The sequence below is a fragment of the Dipodomys merriami genome, unplaced genomic scaffold (assembly GCF_024711535.1).
Source record: "Dipodomys merriami isolate MVZ:Mamm:240054 unplaced genomic scaffold, mDipMer1.0.p SCAF_70, whole genome shotgun sequence".
Lineage (NCBI taxonomy): Eukaryota > Metazoa > Chordata > Mammalia > Rodentia > Heteromyidae > Dipodomys > Dipodomys merriami.
Genome location: NW_027206291.1, coordinates 1,068,026 through 1,093,339, shown reverse-complemented (window position 1 = coordinate 1,093,339; position 25,314 = coordinate 1,068,026). Strand labels below are relative to the sequence as shown.

At 54.5% G+C, this 25,314-nt stretch overlaps 1 protein-coding gene across 2 annotated transcripts; it reads left to right on the top strand.

Annotated features, from left to right (window-relative positions):
• Positions 1 to 808: 808 nt before the first annotated feature.
• LOC138817714 (A-kinase anchor protein 8-like) lies at positions 809 to 25,083 on the top strand. 2 transcript variants are annotated; one of them, XM_070008309.1, is made up of 15 exons: positions 809 to 938; positions 9,343 to 9,417; positions 12,852 to 12,884; positions 13,067 to 13,124; positions 13,227 to 13,307; positions 14,774 to 15,227; positions 15,519 to 15,615; positions 15,757 to 15,824; positions 16,117 to 16,180; positions 17,046 to 17,154; positions 18,637 to 18,778; positions 18,864 to 18,969; positions 19,683 to 19,813; positions 24,387 to 24,482; positions 24,709 to 25,083. In XM_070008309.1, the coding sequence occupies exons 1-15, from the start codon at positions 926 to 928 to the stop codon at positions 25,021 to 25,023; spliced, it is 1,842 nt and encodes a 613-aa protein (XP_069864410.1). In that variant the 5' UTR covers positions 809 to 925; the 3' UTR covers positions 25,024 to 25,083. The 2 variants fall into 2 exon arrangements, with proteins under 2 accessions (XP_069864410.1, XP_069864409.1); XM_070008308.1 differs by having other exon boundaries at positions 13,067 to 13,307.
• Positions 25,084 to 25,314: the final 231 nt, after the last annotated feature.

The following is a 25,314-nucleotide window of genomic DNA, read 5'->3' as shown; positions in this document are numbered from 1 at the left end:
TTATACATAGATTTACAACTCAAACTTACCATATACATATACAAATTACTTTTTGTGTGGCAATTCTGGGGATCTTACTAGAACATCACGTGTGATAGACAAACACTTTACCCACTGAGCTCACATCCAACTGACTGATCATTTCTTATTAAGAAAACATGCCAGGTGCCGTAGCTGACATCCTGTAATCAGCTACTCAGTCTGAGAAAGCAGCTGGGGCCTGGGAAATCCGGTAGGCTCCGTTTCTAAAACCACCAGCAAAAAGCAGGGCTTGAGGTGGCTCAAAGCAAGCCACCAAGCGAAGGCCTGAGGCCCTGAGTTCAAACCCTGGTTCCCCCCTCCCCAACTGACTGGCTGCGTACATTAGTTCATGCAGTGTTTGCAAGTGAGCCCAGCAGTCTCGACTTCCTCGTTCCTGCATTTGCTCGTTTTGCAGCTGGAGGCAAAGTGCAGAAACCTGGACCGGGTTGGCCGGGTCGCAGAACTCGGGGTGACCTGTTTCGGCTCCCTCTGGCGGGTCCCCAAGGCACTGTTAGTCCTGCAGGCTCACCGGGTTTGGGGATTGGGCCTCGGGCCTCCCCGTAGCGCCTAGCCCCACCCCCTTTATCTCTCCGCTGACTTTTCTCGCCCAATCAGCGCGGGTGTAGCATAACGGAAGGCGGGGAGGACAGGGCGGGAACCTCACGAGATTGGCAGCACACATAGCCACTTGCATGACGAGGCGGGCTCGATAGACAACGACGTAACCCAATAGTTGTGAAGTCCGTGACTGTCACGGGCCAATGCGGTCGGGAGGCGGGGCTGGAATGTGTGTAGGGGCGGGGGAGCCCAGGGATTGTTGCGGCTGTCGAGGCGTCAGATGCCGGAGCCTCCGCTGTCGTTCTCGGTGTAGTGTCCCGCCGTCCCCGCCGCTGCCGCCGCCGCCATGAGCTACACAGGTGGGCCGGGCCGGGCAGGGGTCGCGCTCTGAGTGTGGCTGGCTGGGGAGGGCAGGGCGGGTGCGGGCGGGGCCTGGCCGGGGCTTGTCCACCCGTCCCTGGGCGTCCGGGTCACTGTCGGCTGCGGTGACAAAATGGCGCCGCGGGCTGGTGGCCCGGGGGTCGCGCCCCGTAGGCCGCGGCGCCCTCGGCCCGCCGCGCTGGCGCCTGGGGGCTGGCGGGAGGGCCCGGGCTCCCGTCGCCCGCGGGGCCCCGGGTTTGGGCACCTGGGGAAGTGGGGGGGGGTCCCCGCCTCACGTCAACAGACGTGGCTCGTGGGGTGTCCGCCTCGCACTGCGTCCCCTGACCTCAGAGCAGGGAGCGGCGATGAGGGGAAGGCTCTGACCTCCGGGTGGGATCCTGCGGCCTCCTGAGGACCCAGCTCGAGCGAGGCTGGGCGAGGAAGGACTTGGATTTCCACACTCATCCGTGTCAGGGGCTGGGCAGACCGGGGCGAGCAGACCAGTGCGGGCTGTATTCTGAGGGCCTGGGGCGGGGGGGGGGGATCAGTGTTCTGTGGGGGTTGATCCATAAGAGAGAAGTCGTGGAGGCCTCTGGGAAGTGGTGAGGTTTAAAGCAAGAGATCCAAATAGGATCCGGAGAGAATAAAGATAGCCCGCTCTGCAGCAGCTTTTGGAGGAGAAAAAAAACCAAAACCAAAAACCCAGAGGCACGAATTGACTGTTGAGGGATCTGGGCTGAGAGAGAGGGAGGAAGGTGGGTGAGGAGAGAGGGGAGGGGGAAGGTACGCTAGTGTGATTGTGAATCATCCCTGGGTGAATTGCCAAGGCCGATTGGATTTGCTTTGGCTGTAACCAATGAAGCTCCTCCACCAGCTCAGCCCACTGGGCCTCCCCCCTTGGCTGGAGGTATGTATTCAAGCTTGCATAGATGCTGTTGCCGGGTAACCTGCATTCTATTTCAGAATGTTCAAGACTGACAATGGAGCCCCACACTGGTGGCTCACGCCTGTAATCCTAGCTACTCAGGGAGGCTGAGATTTGAGGATTGTAGTTTGAAGCCAGCCCAGGGAAGGGAAGTCTGTGGGACACTTATTTCTAGTTAACCACCCAGAAAAAAAAAAAAAAAAGCTGGAAGATGAGGTATTGCTAAATTGGAAGAGCACCAGCCTTGAGTTAAAAAAAAAAAAATTCAGGGACAGTACCCAAGCCTTGAGTTCAAGGTTCAAGTCCCAGTATTGCCTCCCCCCCTCCCCCCCAAAATAAGACTTCAGAGCTCAAGCTCTGGGCTCCTCCATTGGTCCCTTTATGTGCCAATCTTCCCTGCTCCAGCCCCCCTGGTCAAGAACTCCAGTTTTTCTAGCAGCTTTTCCTTATCCTGGTGGTTCTCAATCCAGGGCAATTTGGCCTGCTTCTCAGCTCCCTCCTCAGAATATATAATAGTGGCAGGAGTCGCGCTTTAGTGTCTCTTCTGGGAGTGGGGGTAGGGGTCTAGTGGATACAGGCCTGGGATGCTGCTTAGCATCCTTCTGGGCCCACCAAGCCCCACTAAAGAACTCACTGGCCCCAAGCTTCAGTGCTGAGCTTGGACATCTGTGTTGAGTCCTGCTGTAGCGTGCCTGGGTTCTAGATGAAAATTGGTAGGACCACTGTTAATGTCTTCTGAAATTAAGATGTAATTCCAAGTCTTCACCAGGAACTGAAGTATTTGTGAACTTATTTTGGTACTGGGTCTTGATGTCTGGGCCTAGATGCTGTTCCTACCTTTTCACTCAAGGCTAGCACTCTTATCACTTGAGCCACAGCTTCACTTCTGGCTTTTTGGTGGTTATTTGTAGAGTTAAGAATCTCAGTTTTCTGCCCAGGCTGGTTGGCTTCTGACTGCTATCCTCAATTATGCGCTTCCTGAGTAGCTAGGATGATAGGCTTAGGCATCTAGAGCCCAGCAATTTCATAGTATTTAGAGACAATACTGCTGAGTGAACCCAAGGAGAATGGCTGGATGCTGTGGATATCTTTTTTTTTTTTTTTGGGTCGGTTGTGGGGCTTCAACTCAGGGCCTGGGTGCTGTCCTTCAGCTCTTCAGCTCAAGCACTCTACCACTTGAGCCACAGTGCCATGTTCATGGGAGGTAAGAGTCTCATGAACTTTCCTGCCCACTGTTTTGAACCACAGCCTCAGATCTCAGCCTCCTGAGTAGCTGGGATGACAGGCGTGAGCTACTGGTGCCTGGCTTCTTCTTTTTTTTCTGTGCCGGTCCTGGGGCTTGAACTTGGGGCTTGGGCACTGTCATTGAGCTTCCTTTGCTCAAAGCTGGTGCTCTACTATTTGAGCTCAGTTCTACTTCTGGCTTTTTGGAAGTTAATTGGAGCTAGGAGTCGTGGACATTCTTGCCTGGGCTGGCTTTGAACATGATCCTCAGATCTAAGCCTCTTGATTAGCTAAGATTACAGGCATGAGCCACGAGTGCCCCACTCTGGGATATTTTGTTGTTGTTGTTGTTGGTCATGGGGCCTGAACTCTGGCCCTGGACGCTGTCCCTGAGCTCTTCAGCTCAAGGTTAGCGCTCTACCACTTGAGTCACAGCACCACTTCCGTTTATGTGGTGCTGAGGAATTGAACCCAGGGCCTCATGCATGTGAGGCAAGTGCTCTCCCACTGAGCCACCTTCCCTAGCGCCACTTCCAGCTTTTTTTTTCTGCTTATGTGGTGCTGAGGAATCGAACCCAGGGCCTCATGCATGCAAGGCAAGCACTCTACCACTGAGCCACCTTCCCAGCCCTCTGTGGGGTATCTTAATAATGGAATATTTATTTTTATAGATGAGGAAATTGAATTAGAGGTATTGCTAATGGCCAAGCTTGTATTTCAGCTCCAGATCTTGTGAGCTGTAATTCTGGATTTGCTGGGTCAAGCTAATGAGGTGTAATGATTAGTTTTTCCTTGATGTTAATAAACTGAAAACCACAATAGCTTTATAATATGGTTCTTTCCAACCACGAAGCCAGGAATGGAGTGTACTCTTATAATCCCATCACTTAGGTGAAAGAGGCCAGGGGAAATCCTATTTGAGGCCAGCTTGGATTAAATAGCAAGAACCTGTCTTAAAAATCAAAAACAGCCAGGGGCCTGTGGCTCACACTTGTAATCTGAGCTACTCAGGAAGCTGAGCTTTGAGGATCACAGTTCAAAGCCAGCCCAGGCAGGAAAGTCTGTGAGACTCTGATCTCCTTTGAATCCCCAGAAAATGGGAAGTGGCGCTGTGGCTCAAGTGATAGAGAGCTCGCCTTGAGCTGAAGAGCTGAGGGACAGCGCCCAGGCCCAGAGTAAAAGACCTGCGACCCCCCCCCCCCCCCCCACATACACAAAAGAACAAACAAATGCACTCATGGTACACAGTAGACACCATGTTGAAAATGAAGTATACAATTTGTGGGTGGGGATGGGAGGGAAAAACTGGGAGCAAGCAAGGGGAGGGGTGACATTGCCCCAAGAGAAATGTATTCACTACCTGACTTATGGAATGATCACCCCTCTGTTAAATCTAAAACAAAAAATGAAGCAGACCTGAGCTGAGGGTTTATTGTAGGGAGTATTTGCTTGTTTCTTGTGAGAACCTGGGTTCAAATCACAGCACTGCAAGGGGGGGAGGGCGAGAAACGACACACAAGACTGCTAAGTTCTACGGCATTTAAAATAATCTTTCAGGTAACATTGTTTTAAGGATAAGTTTTGAGGTGAACATTGCTATTATTCTTTCACATAAATGATGATAAAGATAATATATCTCATTGTTAATTGGTTTAGCTTTTGAACCCAGTTGCTTTATACTTGGGAAAAGAGACTATCTCTAGCCTCAAGGGGTAAAAGGAAAACAGCAGATAAAAATCTAGAATCTGGCCTTCAAACAAAGGTTCTGAAATGTTGCCAGTCTATTTATGGAAGCCGTTTTGCTCTCGCCCAGTGTCCGTGTCCGTGTAGGGAATGCACAGTGCTGTCGCCGCGCGTCTCTGGCTCGGGTTGCATTTAGGATGTCAGTAGAAAGCTGGCCCGGTGCTAGCAGCCCCACCCTGGGGTGACTCAAACATCTGTGCCTGGCAGATTTGATGCTGGCTCTGGTTCTTTACCACAGGAGGCTCCCTGTGGGGTGGCAACATGGCTGGTTTCCCCCAGACTAATGCCAAACATCGCATGCCACCCTCCCCCCCCCCCCCCCCAGCTCAGTGGCTACCTGGTTGCTGTAGTACTCAGAGGAGAAGTGTCATCCCAGCCATCTCAGGCTGACCAGCACCTTTGTCCTGGCTCAGATGGTCAGGGTTGGAGGCCACCTGATCCACTTCCAATGATCCTATTGTTCCTTCAAAGAAAAAGGAAAGAAAGAAGAAAACTAGAGATGGTTTTGCTTTTTTTTTTTTTTTTTTTTGGTGTGTGTGGGTCGGTCATGAGGCTTGAACTCTGGGCCTGGGTGCTTTCCTTAAGCTCTTCAGCTCAAGGTGAGCACTCTACCACTTGAGCCACAGCACCACTTCCAGGTTTTCTGGTCGTTTATTGGAGATAAGAGTCTCCCGGACTTTCCTGCCCGGGCTGGCTTTGAACCGCGATCCTCAGATCTCAGCCTCCTGAGGAGCTGGGATGACAGGCGTGTTTTGCTGTTTTTGCATTTTTGAGCAAAAACAATGATAAAAGCCTGGGACTGGCAGTTCACGCCTGTCATCCCAGCTACTCAGGAGGCTGAGATCTGAGGATCGCAGTTCAAAGCCAGCCCAGGCAGGAAAGTCCATGAGACTCATATTGCCAGTTAATCACCAAAAAGCCAGAAGTGGAACACCAGTCTTGGGAGAAAGAGCTAAGCAACAAGTGCCTCGATCCTGAGTTCAAGTCCCAGTACTGGCACAAAAACCCCCACAAAAAACCCAAATGGACGGAGGCTCTCTCGAGGGGAGGGGCTGCACTGCAGAATCGGGTCCATGGTCTTGACCCTTTATTGAACCAACCAGGGTTTGTTTTTTTCACCTAGAGCAGATCAGGCTGGAAAATAGAACCAAGCATAAGACACTTTATGAATCAGATAAGAATTTATTCAAAATAGCCGCAAAGGGGAGAAGAAAGACCTGGCCCAGGAGTTGTTGTGGAACTGGATATTAATACAGGAGGGACGGAATAGAGAGAGCCATTGGATTCTGAGCTTCAGTAGATTTGCTGGTGTTCTCTCCTCTTCCCCCTCCCCCCAGGTATGGGAGGCTCCCTGTGAAGCTGCTGTACCGCCTCCTGAATGGCGAGGATTGCAGGCAGGCCTATGGTGCTGGCTTTTGCTGTATCTTATGAGATGAAGTTAGCTGGCCAGCAAATATGAGAATGCCCACCCGAACGGGTGCTAATTGTTTTTGTTGTAAAGAACCTATTGGAGGGTCTGGGCTTTAATTTTCAGGGTAAGCTTAATTTTCAGGTCAAGGTACTACTAGTGGAAAGTGGCAGATTTTGCCTCTCTGTCGGAATTCAGTGCCAAAGGCAAAATCATTTTAAAAAGTATTTTAAAATCTCAGGGTTGGGCCGGGAAGGTGGCTTAGTGGTGGAGTGCTTGCCTTGCATGCATGAGGCCCTGGGTTCAATTCCTCAGCATCACATAAACAGAAAAAGCCAGAAGTGGTGCTGTGGCTCAAGAGGTAGAGCGCTAGCCTTGAGCTGAAGAGCTAAGGGACAGCGCCCAGGCCAGAGTTCAAACCCCATGACCACCACCACCACCAACAATAAAATCTTGGGCTTCTACTGGGTGTGGATGGTTCACACCTGTCATCCTAGCTACTCAGGAGACTGGGATGTGAGGATCATGGTTTGAAGCCAGCCTGGGCAGAAAAGTCCACAAGACTCATCTCCAATTAACCAGCCAAAAGCCAGAAATGGAGCTGCAGTCAAGTGGTAGAGCACCATCCTCGAGCACAATAAGCTCAAAGACAGCAAGTAATTGAGTTCAAGCTCTAAGCCATACCCCACACCCCTCTCTCCACACCCCTACATTAGATCTTAGACTTTGGTGTTAGTCTATTTTAAGCAGACTTTCTTTTTTTATTTCATTTTAGTTTTTGAGCTGGTCCTGAGTCTTGTACTCAGGGCCTATGTGTTGTCCTTGAGTTTTTGTGTTCTAGGTTAGTACTCTACCACTTGAGCCACAGCTCCACTTCTGGCTTTTCTTGGTGATTAATTGGAGATAAGAGTCTCACAGACTTTCCTGCCAGGGCTGGCTTTCCAAATGGGATCCTCCTATCTCAGCCTCCTTAGTAGCTACGATTACAGATGTGAGCCACTGGTTGGTACACAGCCTATAAGCACTCTTAGAGGTCCAAATTTTCCATACTTGAAAGAGGTTTATCTAAGTGGAAAAGCAGGTTGACAGAAGAGAGACAGCATCTTAGATATCTGCAGGTTGTGATCCCTCATCCCATTGCTTAGGACTCAGATTTCCAAGTTAGTTTTTTTCTTCAGTATTTATGTATAACTAATGAGATGGCCCTGGGAGTGAGACCCATCTTTACGCATGAAATCCAAATTCGTTTCTTTTTTGTTGGTTGCGGGGCTTGCACTCAGGACCTGGGCGCTGTCCCTGAGCCTCTTTTTGCTCAAGGCTAGACTCTACCACTTGAGCCACAGCACCACTTAGGGTTTTGAGTGGTTAATTGGAGACATGAGTCTCACTGGGACTTTTCTGCCTGGGCTAGCTTTTTTTTTTTTTTTTGTCGGTCGTGGGGCTTGAACTCTGGGCCTGGGCGCTGTCCCTCAGCTCTTCAGCTCAAGGCGAGCGCTGTACCACTTGAGCTACAGTGCCACTTCCGGTTTTCTGGTGGTTATTGGAGATAGGAGTCTCACAGTCTTTCCTGCCCGGGCTGGCTTTGAACTGTGATCCTCAAATCTCAGCCTCCTGAGTAGCTAGGATTACAGGCATGAGCCACCAGTGCCCGGCTCTGGGCTAGCTTTGAACAGAGATCCTCAGTTCTCAGCCTGCTGAGCAGCTAGGATGACAGGCATGAGCCACCGGTGCCTGGTGAAATCCAAATGTTTTACGTATACCTTGCACACGTAGCTTTCATAGCTTGAAGGAGCACTTTACATTTCAGATTGAAGCCATATGGTATACTACTTCTTATCTCCATATAAACATCCCAGCCCAAAAATTACGTTTAAGAAATAACTGAATGTAGCTTAGTGGTGGCATGCTTGCCTTGCTTGTGCAAGGTCCTGGGTTCAATCCCTAGAACAAAAAACAAGAGCAACCCCCCAAAACAAAACAAAACACAACAAAACACAACAAAACACAACAGAACAACCCTCCTTTTAATGGGAAACTATGTGATAGAGTTTCTGTTTGGGTTGATACTAGGGGATGTAGAGTATTATCTGTGTTAACATTGTTTCAAAATGCACCTTTATCTTTGTTTCAATTGAAAGTAACTTCTCTGGCTGTTTTTCAGCTATTGTGGGGCTTATTTGTACTGGGTCTGGATGCTGGTCCTGGGGCTGAGCTCAAGGTGAGCGCTCTATCACTATGCGCCACAGCTCCACTTACAGTTTTCTGGTGGTTTATTGGAAATAAGAATCTCACAGACTTCCCTGCTGGGCCTGGCTTTGAACATCAATCCTCAGATCTCAGCCTCCTGAGTATCTAGGATGACAGGCGTGAGCCACCATTTTCTGGGTCTGACAGTGATTTGTATATTCACTTACTCCATCCCCCTCCAAAATCATTTAGCCACTCCAGTGTAACAACTTAAATCATAGCCTTCCTTGTCAATGTAAATGTGTTGTGGAGGTGGAATTAAAGTGGAATCAAACTGAGTGCCTGTGGCTCAGCCGGTAAACTCAGCTACTCAGGAGGCTGAGATCTGAGGATAACAGTTCCAAGCCAACTCAGGCAGAAAAGTCTGTGAAACTCTTTATCCCCAGTTAACCAGCATAAAGCTGAAGGTAAAGCTGTGGTTCAAGTGGTAGAGTGCCGGTCTTGAGCAGAAAAGCTCAGGGACAGTGCCCAGGGCCTGAGTTCAAACCCTGGAGTATGATCCACAAAACCAACACACACACACACACACACACACACACACACACACACACACACACACACGCACGCATGCACACGCATGCACGCACACAGGCACACGCACACACATGCGCACACACACACGCGCACACACACACCTACACAAATTGAGCTCTTCTGGTGTAACAAGGTAAATGTTGCCCATCTGCCCATTGGTAAGTATGTAGTAGAGATCTAATTCAAATGTTGGATTGATCTAGAAGACCCTGGGTAGTTTGCCAGCTGAGGGAGCGCCTGCTGGCCAGTTACATACAAAGGGAGTCTTAGTCATTTTCCGGTGGCTTGCTTGGGGAGATTAACCACTTGTGCCTATGTTTAGGCTTTGTCCAGGGATCTGAAACTACTTTGCAGTCAACATACTCAGACACCAGTGCTCAGCCCACCTGTGATTATGGTAAGTGGGGGCCCTGGCGGGGGAGGGAGATCTGCCTTCTAGATCTCCTGCAGTACTCCTATCATTTTGTCTTGCTTTTACTAACCATGAATGTTCATAAAATGGTGTGGTGGCTCATTTGAATAGCTAGGGCTTCCCCGGACCAGCCACGATAATGCTTTCTATCCCTCAAGACTAGCTCCTTCGGCCCTTTTTTCTTTGAGTGCCAGTCCTGGGGCTTGAACTCAGGGGCTGGGTGCTGTCCTGAGCACATGAGCCATAGCTCCACTTCTGGCCTTTTGGTGATTAGAGATAAGAATCTTCAGTTTTCCTGTTCAGGATGGGTTCAAACCATGATCTTCAGAACTCAGCCTCCTGAGAAGTTAGGATTACAGGTGTGAGCCACTGGCACCTGGTGATACATATGTACACGTGTGTGTGTGTGTGTGTGTGTGTGTGTGTGTGTGTGTGCATGTGTGTGCATGTGTCTGTCTGTCTGTCTGTCTGTATATATACATTTTTTTTTTTTGGGTCTGGTCATGGGGCCTGAACTCTGGGCCTGGGTGCTGTCCCTCAGCTCTTCAGCTCAAGGCTAGCGCTCTACCACTTGAGCCACAGCGCCACTTCCAGCTTTTTTCTTTTTGCTTATGTGGTGCCGAGGAATCGAACCCAGGGCCTCAGGCATGCAAGACAAGCGCTCTACTACTGAGCCACCTTTCCAGCCCCATATGTATATATATATTAATGTAGACCATTTTCTTTTTGAAAATCGGGATGTTTTAATGTTTCATTTTCCCTTCTGGCTGACAGTACAAGGTAACAGTATTTATATACATTAAAAAAAATGGGCCAGCCTAGATCTGACCATTTTAATATTTAATCTGTTAGCCTACCTGTTTTATGCTGTTGACTAATTTATAGGTGGATAGGATTGTGTGCCCTGCTTTATTTTGCTGGTTTAAGCATTTCTTCCTGCTGCACAAGGCCTATTAATTGTTTAATGCCCATGTCTTTCTCAGCAGGTAGGCCATTATCCTTAAATTTTACCCTTAAATTATATTTTTGGTCTATAATGATTGCTTATTGTGATGATCTGCCATTGTCTTTCTATTAATTAATTAATTAACTTATTGTCGGTTGTGAGGCTTGAATTCTGGGCCTGGGCACTGTCCCTCAGCTCTTCAGCACAGGGTGAGCATTCTACTACTTGAACCACAGCGCCACTTCTGGCCTTTTCTGCTTATGTGGTGCTAAGGAATCGAATCCAGGTCCTCATGCATGCAAGGCAAGCGCTCTATCGTGAAGCCACCTTCCCAGCCCTCTTTTTATTTATTTTTTTGATGCCGTTCTGGAGCTAGAGCACAGAGCCTGGGCGCCATGGCGCTGTCCCTGAGCTTTTTGCTCAAGGCTAGCACTCTGCCCCCTTGGAGCCACAGCTTTATTTCTGGCTTCTTTTATCTTTGAACTGTGATCCTCAGTTCTTAGCCTCCTGAGTAGCTGGGATTACAGGCGTGACCTCTAGCGCCTGGCTTTTTCCTTTCCTTTAAACAACTCTGTTCTTAAAATTCCTCTTGCCAACCATGACCTCATTTCCTCTAGGAGACAGAAGTGACTTGATGTCCTTTCAGAAGAGGCAGGTTTCTTGGAGTCCAAAATGCCAGCCTAGAAAGGCCTTCCTCCCTGGGGGGTGGTGCTCTCAGCTAGAGAGTGTCTCAGGGACTCAGGGCTTGCCAGCCAGGGAGTCCTGACTGCTGGGGGCACCCCTGGCACAGGAGCCGCCTGCCTGATCTTGACTCATCAAGTGCTGTTGAGGGTCCATGCCCACCCTTCCTTCCCGTGCTTGCCCAGCCTGCTGTGGAAGCTGGGGTGACGAGGAACCAGCCCCACAAGCAGCACCTGAAGAGTCTGCCTTCACCGTCCTGTCCAGTCCTGTCTCTCTTCTGGATCCCAGTGTGCACCATTCCTGGTGTGCACAAGGCTGTGAGGCTGTGAGCCTGGGGTCTGGATAGTTGTTCCTGTGGGGGGGGGGGTTCTGATTGTGTGTGTGTGTGCGTGTGAGTCAGTAATGAGACTTGGTGTTCTACCACCTAAACCACACTTCTATTGTCAGCTTTTTGGAGATAAAGAGTCTCATGGGATTCTCAGCCCAGGCTGAGTTCAAACCCTGATTTCAGCTCTCAGCCTGCTGAGTAGCTGGGATTGCAGGTGTGTGCTTCCAAGCCCGTGTTGCACTGCTTTTCTCCTCTGGTTCTCACTGACTTTGGTCCCATGCCCAGAGGCGAGCGTATCGTGCATGTGTCTGCAGAGCAGAGATGGTGTGGCATTGGAAGCAACCAGGAGTCTCACCAGAAATCCTGGGAGAAAGGGGTCCTTTATCCCCACGTGGTCCTCTGGGGAGGACCTGTGTCATGTCTGCGGTGCACTTTCCACTTGGGCAGCACCTTGTTGGTTCTCAGCAGCCTTATTCTGCGGAAGCAAGGAGCTTTTCCAGTGTGTGGTGATCAAAGCCAGCCTGTGTTTACTTTCTGCTCCAGATCCTTCTATGACATCGCGCTGCACAGCATAGCGGGCACTTCAAAGCCTCGTTGGCTTTCTCTGTGGAGGCAGACATTTGGAGGACCCCATGGTCCTTTCTCTGCTTCACCTGGTTCAGGAGAGAGAATTGATGCCATGATTTCAGTGTGGACATAGACTCTGCCAGGGTTGTTCTATAAAGGCTGTGTGTGTGTGTGTGTGTGTGTGTGTGTGTGTGTGTGTGTGCGCGCGTGCGCGCGTGCGTGTGCGTGCGTGCGTGCACGCACGCGTGCCTCCATCATTGAAACACATACTGTTAGCCATTTTCCTCTTCATTCCACTACTGTTTAGCCAGGGGTGGGCAGGTCATCTTGTAACTGAAGCTCTTCAAAGGGGGAATGTAGGAACTCCTTAAATACCAGCTGCTCAGAGCTGGTCACCGGATCGGTGGCCTGCTGTGAATGTGTGGTGGTGACATTCCATGTGGGGGCATCTTTTTTTGTGAGCATGTGCCAGACCATTATGCTCTGGCTTGACTTTTTCACTGAAGATTGGCACTCTACCACTTGAGCCACAGCTCTATTTCTGCTTTTTTTTAATGGGTCAAGGTACTGTCCTTGAGCTGTTTTTGCTCAACACTAGCGCTCTAGCACTTGAGTCACAGAACCACTTTTGGCTTTTGTTGTGGTTAATTGGAGATCAGACTCTCATGGACTTTCCTGTTGGTGGCTGCCTTTGAACACTGATCCTAAGAGCTCAGCTTCTTGTGTAGCTGGGATTATAGGCATGAGCCACTGCTGCCGACTGTGAGTGACATCTTAGTTATGGGAAGGTCAGGAGGCCGTAGGCCATGGATTAGGTACTGAGAGGAAGCTCAGTGAATCTCCCGTGGTACTGAGAGGAAATTGTGGGTCGAGCTGTTGCCTTTCTACTTTTTGTAGGATATGGAACTTGGAACTCTGGGACAAACAGAGGCAAGTATCCCCATGCCTGCTCTCCTCTTGTCTGCCACTGCCTGGCATGGCTGGGGGCTCTGGGTGTCCCTGTTGGGGAGATGCTTACTCCTCTTTGGGTAGCTCGAGTCCCCCAGTTTGTCTAGTGACAAAAGACACGTATTTCTTTGTCTGTGTAACTCCGTGTGCCTTTCCTCATGCAGGCTACGAGAACTATGGCTATGGCTATGGCTATGGCCAGGATAACGCCACTAACTATGGGTATGGTATGGCCACTTCCCACTCCTGGGAAATGCCCAGCTCTGACACAAATGCCAACCCCGGTGCCTCGGGTGGCGCCAGTGCCGATTCCGTTTTATCCAGAATTAACCAGCGCTTAGATGTGGTGCCGCACTTGGAGACTGACGTGATGCAAGGAAGCATGTACGGCTCTGGTGGGGAAAGGTGAGTGAGTGGAGGCCACTTCGGGGCGGCGGGGGTGGGGTGGGGTGGGTGGGGGGGGGCTGGTGCCAGGGTGGATCCGGCCTGGTGGTGCTCACTCAGCCCTGAGCACTGTGTCTGCTTCTGGGCCTCTCAGCACCCCATGCTCCCACTGAGGTCCTCAGACCTGTTATCCATGCCCCGTGGCTGGCTTCTCAGCACACACAGCATGGCTCCCCAGAAGCAATGTGTCCAGATACCCCTCGCTTCCCAGAGAGGGCAGGACAGATTGGCACTGGTGTAGGGGTGGAACCAACCTTGGCAGGTTGGGCTGTTCCACACAAAGGGTGGGACCGATGTGGCATCTGCTAGCCACATTCAAGGGCCTTATTAATGGGAGTGGGTGGCTCACAGCTCTAATCCCAGCTACTTAGGAGGCAGGAATAGGGAGGATCATGGTTCTGTGTATCTGTGTGTGTCTGTATGTGTATGTATTAAATTTGGGGCTTGGATACTGTCTTTTTTGCTTTTTTTTTTTTTTTTTTTTTTTTTACCTCAAGGCTGGTGCTCTACCATTTGAACCGCAGCTCCTTTTCTGGCTTTTTGGTAGTTAATTAGAGATGAGACTCCCATGGACTAGCCTGCACTAGCTTCTAACCTCAATCCTCAGATTGTAGACATGAACCCCCAGATCCTGGTCCAGTTTTTTAAGACAGGGCCTAGCTCTGTTGCTCAGGCAGCTGTCCTGTTTGAGATTAGCTGAGAGCCTAGGTGTGGGCCTACACTGCAGCTGAATATAGGGTTTATAAACTTTGTTCTCACAGTGCTTTTTGGGGGGTTCCTGTAGTCATGAGGGATGAGGATAGCATTGTTCCTTTTTTTTTGTCAGTTGTAGGGCTTGAACTCTTGGCCTGGGCGCTGTCCCTCAGCTCTTTAGCTCAAGGCACGTTTTCTACCACTTGAGCCATAGGACCACTTCCGGTTTTCTAATAGTTATTTGGAGATAAGGGTCTGAAGGACTTTCCTGCCCAGGCTGGCTTTGAACTGTGATCCTCAGATCCCAGCCTCCGTGGATTACAGGCTTGAGCCACCGGTGCCAGGCCTCCTGTGGGTTTTATCTACCACCATGGCTAAGTGTTCCTTGTGCTGGGTACTTGTCTCTACTTGAAGAGCAGCTCTGGGCACTGTGACTGGCTGTGGGATGGCCTTGTTTCCCCCAGAAACTGGCAGGAGTAGTGTCTCCCTGCCAGGCTGGGTCCTTGGTCAGGCCCTGGCTGGTGCAAGGCTGTGTTCAAGCTTGGGGCAGTGGGTCTCCTATGAGAGGTCCTCCTTGATTCTGGATGCTGCACCTTGGCACTGCAGGGCGGGGGTGGTGCTGGAGCCGGGCTTACTGCCCCAGGTCTGGGAGGGGAGCAGAGGGCAGAAGCGGTCGGCTGGCCTCTGGCTGGCCTCTGGCTGGCCTCTGGCTGACGGCCCCCCTCCCTCTGCAGATATGACTCCTATGAGGCCTGTGACACGAGGGCCGTCCTGGGTGAGCGCGACCTCTACCGGTCGGGCTATGACTATGGCGACCTCGACCCTGAGATGGAAATGGCCTATGAGGGCCAGTATGACGCCTACCGCGACCAGTTCCGCATGCGTGGCGGCGACTCCTTCGGTCCGAGGGCTCAGGGCTGGGCCCGGGATGCCCGGAGCGGCCGGCCGATGGCCTCGGGCTATGGGCGCATGTGGGAAGACCCCATGGGGGCCCGGGGCCAGTGCATGCCAGGTGCCTCCCGGCTGCCCTCCCTCTTCTCCCAGAACATCATCCCCGAGTACGGCATGTTCCAGGGCATGCGCGGCGGGGGCGCCTTCCCGGGCGGCGCCCGCTTTGGCTTTGGCTTTGGCAATGGCATGAAGCAGATGAGGCGGACCTGGAAGACCTGGACCACGGCCGACTTCCGGGTGCGTGAGGCGGCGCGCCAGGGCTGACTTCCGGGAGGGCCGGGCACTGGGCAAAGGCTGACTTCTAGGTGGGTGAGGCGATGGCCGAGGCCTGCTTCCGGGTGGGCGGGGCGACGGCCAAGGCCGGCTTCCGGGTGGGCGGGGCCTCCGGTGGGCGGGGCCTCCGGTGGGCGGGGCCTCCGGTGGGCGGGGCCTCCGGTGGGCGGGGCACAGCCCCCCCCCCCCCCCCGTGGCCCTGCGGGCCGCGCGCACGGCCACCCCTCCTGACCGCCCGTCCTCCTCGTGGTCCAGACCAAAAAGAAGAAGAGAAAGCAGGGTGGCAGTCCTGAGGAGCCGGACAGCAAGGCCACCAGGACGGACTGCTCCGACAACAGCGATTCGGAGAACGGTGAGAGCGGAGGGCCCCGCCTGCCCCGTCCCCCCCCCCCCCCCGCCTGCCCCGTCCCCCCCGCCTGCCCCGTCCCCCCCCCGCCTGCCCCGCCCCCCACCCCCGGGACTCCGCCCTGAGCCGGCTCCTCTGCCTTTACAGACGAGGGCACCGAGGGGGAGGCCGCCGAGGGCACGGAAGGCACCGAGCCCATGGAGAAAGGCTCTCGAGTAAGTGGCCCCTGGCCTCCCTCCCTGCTCCCTGCGGTGGGGCCCAGGAGGGCAGTGCCCTCGCCCGGGGCTCAGGGTGCCTTGGCTTGGGTGGCGGGGTGGGGGGAGGGGGCAGTACCAGGAGGGGGGCAGACCACTCACCAGGGGCCTGCGTCCCTTGGGGGAAACGGGACCGTGAGCCCCTGCACGCTGGGTCCTGGGAGGAGGGAGGCATGCGGGCCTGGGCTGTCTTTTAGAGACCTCATCGTCAACTGTCCACCTTTTAAAGTGGGACTATCACATTGTGTGTTAGGAAGGAGAGGACGAGGAGGGAAAAGAGGACGGGAGAGAAGATGGCAAGGATGATTCAGAGAAGGGTGAGTCTTGTGGGGCTTCCTGGGTGCTGGGCCTAAGTACTGGGTGGGCGGGAGCCAGCCAAGGGCCGGGTTGAAGCGCTGTGTGGCCTGCTGGGGACATCCCTGTGGGACGGGGTGTGTGCTGGCAGGGGCTCTTCCTTCCCTGCTCCTCCCCCCGCTCTGCTCCCCACATCTCAGGCAGAGGGTGTGGATGGTGGCAGTCCTGCCCAGCACCTTTGTGTACCTTCAGGTGGGGGCTGCAGGCAAAAGCGTGGGGGACCCCAGGCACTCCCCCCCTGCCCCTTGGTCCCTCAGTAACACCCACTTCCGAGTCCTCAGTGGCTGGTGTCCGAGCTGGGACCCTTGGTGCAGTTTTTACGGCTCTGGTTTGCGTGTCCTCTCCCTTAGCGCCTCTCCAGCCCCTGTTGGGAGTCCGTGTCCCCCCACCTGAGTGATGAGCGCCAGCAGGTACCTAACAGTAAATCCAGCCTCAGCCCACTGTTGCCGCGGTGCCCGGTGGGGGGTGGGCAGGGCCACGTGTGCGGCCTCCCTGCATCCCGCCACACGTGCCAGTGTCCCTAGCAAGGTGGCCTCGTCTTTGCCTTCCAGGCCCCCCTCCCCCAGAGCCCACTCTGCAGAGAGTGAGGGTGTCCTGGAGAGCGGAGGGCTCAGTGTGTAACCCCCCCCATCTCTGGGGCCTAGGCCAAACCCACTTCTTGCCCAGTGCAGGGTACCCAGCCCTGCTCGTGGCCTGCGGCCTTGCGTGGACAGCTGCTCTCAGATGGACCCTTGGAGTGGACGGCGGCGGGTGAAGCAGCCAGAGGCCGCAGGGCCCATCCTGAGCTGGCAGAGCCGCGCTGGTGACGGCGCCCTTCTGTTCCCACAGGAGCCCTGACCAGCCAGGACGAGAGCAGCCAGGCCAAGCGCAAGCTACAGGCTGCCAAGAAGAGCCAGGACAAGCAGAAGAAGCGGCAGCGTGACCGCATGGTGGAAAGGTAACCAGCCGCCCCGTCCCTGTGGCTCTGTGTCGCTCCCGGGCTGCGCTCAGCACAGCAGGGCCATCGCTCTGCCATCGCGCCGCCCTCTGGCCTCTCTCGGCCAGCCTCTCTTGGCCAGCCTCTCTCGGCCAGCCTCTCTTAGCTGCTCAGCCCTGCTGGGGGCTGCATGGACCCTGCTTCCCACCAGGCCCTGCTCCCCAGGCCTACCTCGTCCCCTGCCCCTCTGGCCGCCTTGCGACTGCTGGTATCTGTGGCCCGAAACCCGACACGGCTCGGCACCCTTGCCCAGAAGCTACGGCGCTCGGTCACTCACGGGGGGCCTGATGCCCCCGAGGGAGGGGGCCAGCTCGTCAGAGACTCAAGGTCCAAGGCGCCTGTGTCACCCCAACTTTAGCTGCCGGGAGGCCGCCGCCGTGCCCAGGAGAGATGGCAGCAGCAGCTGTGGGCTGCGGCGCCTTGGGCCTGCCGCGCGCGCGCTGCCAGCCGGGCCGTCTGCGGCCGAGCGAGCCCTCCGTGCGCCTTGGTGTCGGGTCTGTCTGCCCTCAGGGCTCCCGCACTGGCGATTGCCTCCTCTTCCTCTTCCTCCTCCTCCTCCTCCGCCTCAGACTCTTGCTCTTGTTGGACCTTCCTCAGCCTCGCCGGCGCCCGGCCCCTGGGCTCTTCAGACAAAGCTGACCCCGTGGCCCAGATAAGGACGTCCGGCAGAGGTAGGGACCCGTCCCGAGGCCTCGGTGGCGGTGGCAGCTGGCCTCCTCCGCCCCTTGTCATGGCGGCCTGCTCCAGCCCAGGCCCTAGACCCCGGGCTTCTGCTGTGGACACCAGGCCCAGACGAGAGCACCTCGCCCGCTCACTCCAGGCTGCCCCCTGGCAGGCCGGGCCGGCGCCTTCCTGCCAGCTCAGACTGGTCTCTTCTTGGAAGAGGAAGATGAGGCGGCAGGTGCCCAGGCCTGCTCGTCTCCCGTCCCTCCCGACACCACCCCCCAAGCGTTCCGAGCAGAGGATGGGCTGGGCCTTTGAGTCCCACAGACCCGAGAAAGGAAGATGGCAGCACCTATTCGGGCCCTGCCTCGGGACTGCGTTCTTCACTCTGCACGCCAGGGCCTCCATCCTTCCTTCCTTCCTTCCTTCCTTCTGGCCCCCCCCTGAGCTGGGCCAAGTGCGCAAGCTCGGCCTCAGTAGAGACCCTCCAGCAACCTTCCAGCGACTCCTTGGCCTGTTGCAGCTGCTGCTGCCTGGGGCTTCGGCCTCCTGCCCGTGGGAAGCAAGAGCAAGAGCTCCTCCCCTGCCCCCCTCCATTGCCGTAACCGCAGCCTCCGGCCCTTTCTGCTCCCCACCCTCCAGGTCCCAGCTGGGACTACTGTCACCCAGAGGTCCAGGAGCAGGCCTGTGTTTCAGGCCTGCAGTTGGGTTGGGTGAAGCGACGGCGCCGTCCCCTGAGACCCTGTGTCGCCACAGCCTCCCGTCTCCCTCCCGTGGCAGGATCCAGTTCGTGTGCTCTCTTTGCAAATACCGGACCTTCTACGAGGATGAGATGGCCAGCCACCTGGACAGCAAGTTCCACAAGGAGCACTTTAAGTATGTGGGCACCAAGCTGCCCAAGCAGACGGCTGACTTCCTGCAGGTGAGTCGTGGCTGTGGTCGGTGGGTCCATCGCTCCAGGGCCCTGGGGACGCAGGGCAGTGCGTGACCTTGTGTGTCCCCTGCAGGAGTACGTCACCAACAAAACCAAGAAGACAGAGGAGCTCCGAAAAACCGTGGAGGATCTTGATGGTCTGATCCAACAGATCTATCGGGACCAGGACCTGACCCAAGGTGAGGCGGTTCCCAGCTGGCGTCAGGCAGGGCCGCCGCTGCCCACCCTGCTCTGCTCCTCTGCTGCTCTGCTGCTCTGCGGAGGGCTCTGGCACGCCTCCTGTTCCCGGCCACAGGTCGGAGTAGAAGGGGCAGGGTGAGCTGAAGGACTGGTCTAATGCACCTGTGCAAATCTATGCAGATCCCAGGACTTGAACACAGGGCCTGATCCTAGGGCTTGAACTTAGGGCCTGGGCACTGTCCCTGAACTTTCTTGCTCAGGGTTAGTGCTCCACCCCTTCAGCCATAGCTTCATTTCTGTTTTTTTGTTGGCTTATTGGAGATAAGGGTCTCATGGACTTTCCTGCCTGGGTTGGCTTCAAACCATGTGCTATCCTCAAATCTGAGCCTCCTGAGTAGCTAGGATGACAGGTGTGAGCCACCAGCCTTCAGCCCCTTAGTTTTTTCACTCAAGGCTAGTGTTCTACCACTTGTGTAGAGCCACAGCTCTACTTCGGGCTCTTTGGTGGTTAATTGAAGATAAGAGACTCATGGATTTTTCCTGCCCAGACTGGCTTTGATCCTCAATCTTCTCAGCCTCCTGAGTAGCTAAGATGATAATTTTGAGCCACTGGTGTCCAGCTTTGGTCTGATTGGTTTCTTTTTCCTAAACTTGGGTGTGTGTGGCGCCTGGGAGGAGGGCTGACTCCCCCTCCTCTTGCTCCTCCCTCCAGAGATCGCCATGGAGCACTTTGTGAGGAAAGTGGAGGCCGCCCACTGCGCGGCCTGCGATCTCTTCATCCCCATGCAGTTCGGGATCATCCAGAAGCACCTCAAGACCATGGATCACAACCGGAACCGCAGGGTGAGTGGCTGCAGGGTCCTCCCCCTTCCCTCCCCTCCTGTGGGAGCCAGTGCAGCCAGGGTAACTTCAGAGAGAGGGCTCTGCCAGGCTAAAGAGACGGGGAGCTGGACTGACTTAAAGATCAGATCAGTGTGCCCTGTGCTTAGAAGCCAGTGGCTGGATGGGTTTGCCACTGTGGGGCTTGCAGCGCGGCTGCTGCTGGCGGGTGTCGATGTCACACTAGGGCCTCCGGCGCCTGCGGAGGGAGGTAGGCCACTGCTGGGAATGGAGGGGAGGCGTGCTGGCGTGGGCCAGGAACTGTGGATGTGGCCTGGTGCTGGGGTCTGGCTCTGGTATCAGAGTGGAATTGGCGCTGCTAACATTGTGGAGGAGAGCCAGGCGTGGTGCAGCATTCCTGAAATCCCAGCACTTGGGAAGTTGAGGCAGGAGGAGCTGGAGTTTGAGGCCTGCCTGAGCCACATAGTGAGGCTCCGTCTCATGCTAACAAAATGGAGTGAGCAAGAGGAACGTGGGAGTGATGCCAGTGCTGGCCTGGAGGTCACTGTGAAGAGGGAGCGAAGGACTGGACGGGGATGGGAGAGAGCCCGGCTCAGGTCTGGGCAAAGAGTGGCTTGGCCATCAGCCAAAGAAATCGATCAGAGAGGGAAGGAGCAAGGAGGCTCACACGCAGTTAGAACTACCGTGATGGAAATACCCAGAAGCATCTGCAGTAGTTCGTTTACAGAGGGTTTTTTTTAACTACAGCTTAAAAACTATCAGTCTAAAAATGAATAAAGCTTCTAGTCACTGTATTAGCAACAGCTTTACTGAGATATAATAGTACTCTATAATTGTCCCATTTCAAGATGGACACACTCTTGTGTTTTTTAGTTGATAAGAGTTTTGCAGCCATCCTCTGAGTCCTAAGAAGAATGACCTTAGAAAGAAATCTGTACCCTGTTTAGCTGTCACCCACCTGCAGCCCCAGCCTCCAATCTGCCACCCACTCCCTCCCTCCTTCCCTCCTTCTCTCATTTTTCTTGGTTCTTGGGATTGAATTCAGAGCCTTGTTTATGCTACTTGGGCCATGTCCCCAATCCTTTTGCTTTTGGTTTATTTTTCAGATAGGGTCTTACACCAAGTTGGCCTCAGTCCACAATCCTTCCTAAATCTCTTGTGTGGCTGGGACTGCAGGTGTGAACTACCATGCCCACACCTTTGGTTTTGTTTTGTTTTGTTTTTTTCCTTTTTGCCAGTCCTGACACTTGAACTCAGGGCCTGGGCACTGTCCCTGAGCTCCTTTTGCTCAAGGGCAGCACTCTCTCACTTGAACTTCAGTGCCACTTCTGGCTTTTTCTGTGATTTAATTGGAGGTAAGAGTTTCATGGACTTTCTTAACAGGCTAGCTTTGAAACAGGATCCTCAGAGCTCAGCTTCCTGAGTAGCTAGGATTTATTGGTGTGAACTACCTGCCCCCCCATCCCCTCAACTACCTTCTTTTTTCTTTTCTTTTTTTTTGTCAGTCATGGGGCTTGAAATCTGGACCTGGGCGCTGTCCCTCAGCTCTTCAGCTCAAGCTGAGCGCTCTACCACTTGAGCCACAGCGCCACTTCTGGTTTTCTAGCGGTTAATTGGAGATAGGAGTCTCATGGTCTTTCCTGCCTGGGCTGACTTTGAGCCTCAGTCCTCAGATCTCAGCCTCCTGAGTAGCTAGGATGACAGGCGTGAGCCACCAGCGCCCAGCTACCTTTTCTTTTTTAAAGAACTGGAACTTGAACACAGGGCTTCTAGCTTATTTATTTTTATTTTTTGTTGATTGTGGGTCCTGAACTCTGGGCCTGGGTGCTGTCCATCAGCTCTTCAGCTCAAGGCTAGCTAGTGCTCTACCATTTGAACCACAGCACCACTTCTGGCTTTTTCTGCTTATGTGTTGCTGAGGAATGAACCCAGGGCCTCGTGCATGCAAGGCAAGCGCTCTACCACTGAGCCATCTTGCTAACTCTTTACCTTGAACTGTGATCCTCCTGTCGCCACCTCCCAAGTAGCCAGGTAAGATTAGCAGGCTTGTAGCACCACTCCAAGCTTCTTCAAATACTTCTCTCCTGTTTCTTTTGTAATGGAAGTTACATTTGTAATTTTGTGTAATGGGAATCACACAAATGTTGGGCTCCTTCTATACCCACCATTTTGTGTGTGTGTGTGTGTGCGCGCACGTGCGTGTGCGCGTGTGTGCGCACGCGCGCACACATGTGCGTGCGCCCACCCACCCACCCACCAGTATTGCGATTTGAATTCTAGGCCTCCTGCAGCTTTCTGGTACTCTACCACTTGAGCCATGCCACCAGTCTAGTATTTTGCTGGTTAATTGGAGATGGAGTCTCATAGACTCTCCTGCCACAGCTGGCTTTAATCATGCTCCTTCAGGTCTCAGCCTCCTATGTAGCTTGGATTATAGGCGTGAGCCACTGCTGTTGGCTCCTCCATTGTTCTGAGTCACTGGTCTTTCTTGGGGATGAAGGCAATCCCTTTGGATTAGGTGCTAGCTCACTGTCATAAGCCCACAGGATCTCTGCACCCAGGCTCTGGAGATGCTCTTCTCTGAAAGAAGACAGATAGGGGAAGATGTGTGGGCTGTATATAGTCTCCCTTTGTGTGGGCTGTCTGGGCTCTCTTATTCCCAGAATGCTATGCCTGGAGAAGGGGGTAGGGGGGAGGAATGGTGGTGGGGACTTTGTATGGACAAAAGGAAAGATCTGTCATCCCTCAGTTGTACTTGCCCAGAGGTTAGCTTCAGCAGCTGGTAGCTGGATGAGAAATTAGCACATCCTCTTCCTCCTGGGATGAAGCTTCAGCTCCAGGGTGGGCGTGGGGGCCTGGGGGTGGGGGTGGGTTGTGTTCTTGGGCCTACTCTTCATGGGAAGTTTTATCCCACTGAACTGGAAGGCAGGATTGTGTTTCAAATACAAATATTTCTGTTCTTACTGGCTTTTATAGTAACTTTTCTGTTTGCTATGTTTTCTTTGGGACATTTCCAAAGATTTTAATTTTGTTTTTGTTGCTGATCTGTTTTGCAGTACTGTAGTTTGAACTCAGGGACCTTCTCCTTGCTAGGCTGGCACTCTACCCCTTGAGCTATGCCTTCAGCCTGGCATTTTGCTGATTCAATCTTCCTGGGCTGGCTTTGAACCTTGATCCTTTAGGTCTCAGCTCTGGAGTAGCTAGAACTGTAGGCAGGAGCCATTGGCGCCCTGGCTGCTTTGTTTTTGCGATGGGGTCTCACTGTGGCCTCAGCTGGCCTGGAACTCTTGCCATCCTCTTGCCTTCGCCTCCGGGGTGCTAGAAAGATCACTGGCTTTGCTTTTTGGGGTTTGAACTCACGGCCTTGGTCTTGCTGTGTGGTTACTCTACCAGCCTGCAGAGCTCATTGTGTCTGGGCAGATAGAGGAAGCATGACTTGCTTTTTTGCATTGGTGTTTTTTTTTGTTGTTGTTTTTATTTCAGAGTAAGTGGAAAAGCTATTTGGTTAGAGTTCAAAAGCACCAACCTGTGAAAGTTTTTATTTTTGGTGTGTGGCAAGTCTGGAAGCAATTGTCTGGGTACACCTCGGCCCCAAGAAAGAGGAGGATAATGGGTAGACCAGCTGGGCTTTCTCCAAGGATCAGGGTGTCTTCCGACTGTGTCTTCACTTGTCAGCAGCTTGCGTGCCATGCTGGCTGTTTTCTGCACTGTGACTTTTACTGTGTGAATAATGTCTCTCTGGGAAAAGCAGAGGCAAGTGGCACGGCCTTTGAGACATGGAAAGCCATTTGCTTGGGAGCTCAGGGTTCCAGCAAAAACAGCTTCGTCCTCACCTTCCTTTTCATCAACGGGAAGTGATTCCAACACTGAAGAAATGCTATGCTATGCTATGCTGGGTAAATCTTTACAAACAAGACAACCCAGGTGTGGCGGTGTACTTCTAAAACCCCAGCACGCAAAAGCTGAAGTGGGGCAGTCAGAGTTCCAGGCCAGCCGAGACTGCGCAGTGAGGGAGGGCCCCCCCCTCCCCCAAGACTCAGCCGGGGAGTGCAGACTGTCAAATCCTCTTCCTTTTGTGTGTGCTGGTCCTGGGGCTTGAACTTAAGGGCCTGGTGCTGTCCTTGAGCTCTTCACTCAAGGCCAGTGCTCTCTACCACTTGGGTCACAGCTCCACTTCTGGGTTTTTGTTGGTTCACTGGAGGTAAGAGTCTGTCTGCCAGGGCTCCACCTTCAGATCTCAGTCTCGTGAGTAGCTAGGCTGACAGGCAGGAGCCACCCATGCCGGGCTGGCCGGTGAGTTCTGTGTAAGTCAATGGGCTTCCTGCGATTCGGGAGTAGAGACACAGGCGTCTTGAAGCAGTGACATTAGTGAGAATGGTGGGGAGGACAATGCATCGGAGAAAAGCTCGTCCCAGTCAGGAGTCCATGCTTGTAGAGTGCCAGAGGGGAGGGGGCTGAGACCGGGCTCTGCAGGGCTCTGCTGCGGGGCTGGGGGCGGGTGAGGGCGGCCGGGCTGGCGGGGGGCTGGCCCGCTGCCCCGGCCTCTCCAGCCCGCCCGCCCCGCCGCCCCCCGCAGCTCATGATGGAGCAGTCCAAGAAGTCCTCGCTCATGGTGGCGCGCAGCATCCTCAACAACAAGCTCATCAGCAAGAAGCTCGAGCGCTATCTCAAGGTGAGGCCGAGACACCCGTGTGTGTGTGTGTGTGTGTGTGTGTGTGTGTGTCTGTGTGATTGTGCGTGTGCGCGGACCCGGGCTTGGGCCGAAGGGCTGGTCCCTACGTGAGCCACAGCTCTGTTTGACCGGACCTTCGACCTTCGGGCCTCGTGCCGGGGTCCTGGGACCTCAGCCTCCGGGGTCCGGCCAGGGCCGCCCCTCAGCGCTGCCCCCCCCCCCGCAGGGCGAGAACCCCTTCACCGACAGCCCGGAGGAGGAGAAGGAGCAGGACGAGGCCGAGGCCGGCGCCCTGGACGAGGGGGCTCCCGGCGACGCCTGCGCGGCCGCGGCGGGGGCGGAGGGCCTGCCGGCGCCGCCCCCGGTGCCCCCGGAGCCGGCCCCCGGCGCCGCGTCCCCGCCGCCGCCGCCGCCCCCCCCCGAGGAGGAGGAGGAGGAGGGCGCTGTGCCCCTGCTGGGCGGGGCGCTGCAGCGCCAGATCCGCGGCATCCCGGGCCTCGACGTGGAAGACGACGAGGAGGGTGGCGGGGGCGCCCCGTAACCCGGACCCCGGGCGGCCGAGGCCGGAAGCCGAGCCTAGTAAAGTTCTCCCGCCCCAGCTCCGCGTTGTGTGGTCCGTGGGCGGCGCGGCGCGGTGCGGCGAGGCCGGGCGGGGAGCGCGTAGCGCGCAGCGGTGCGCCTGCGCACTGGGCGGGCCCGCGAGCCCGCTCGGCGGCACCACGGCTCGACCACAACTCCCGAGATGCCGTGGGCGTCCGGCCTAGCGACCTGGAAGGCTGGGTGGGGTGGCAGGGGCGGGTCCTTCGCAAAGACCAGCCAATGGCGGTGCGCG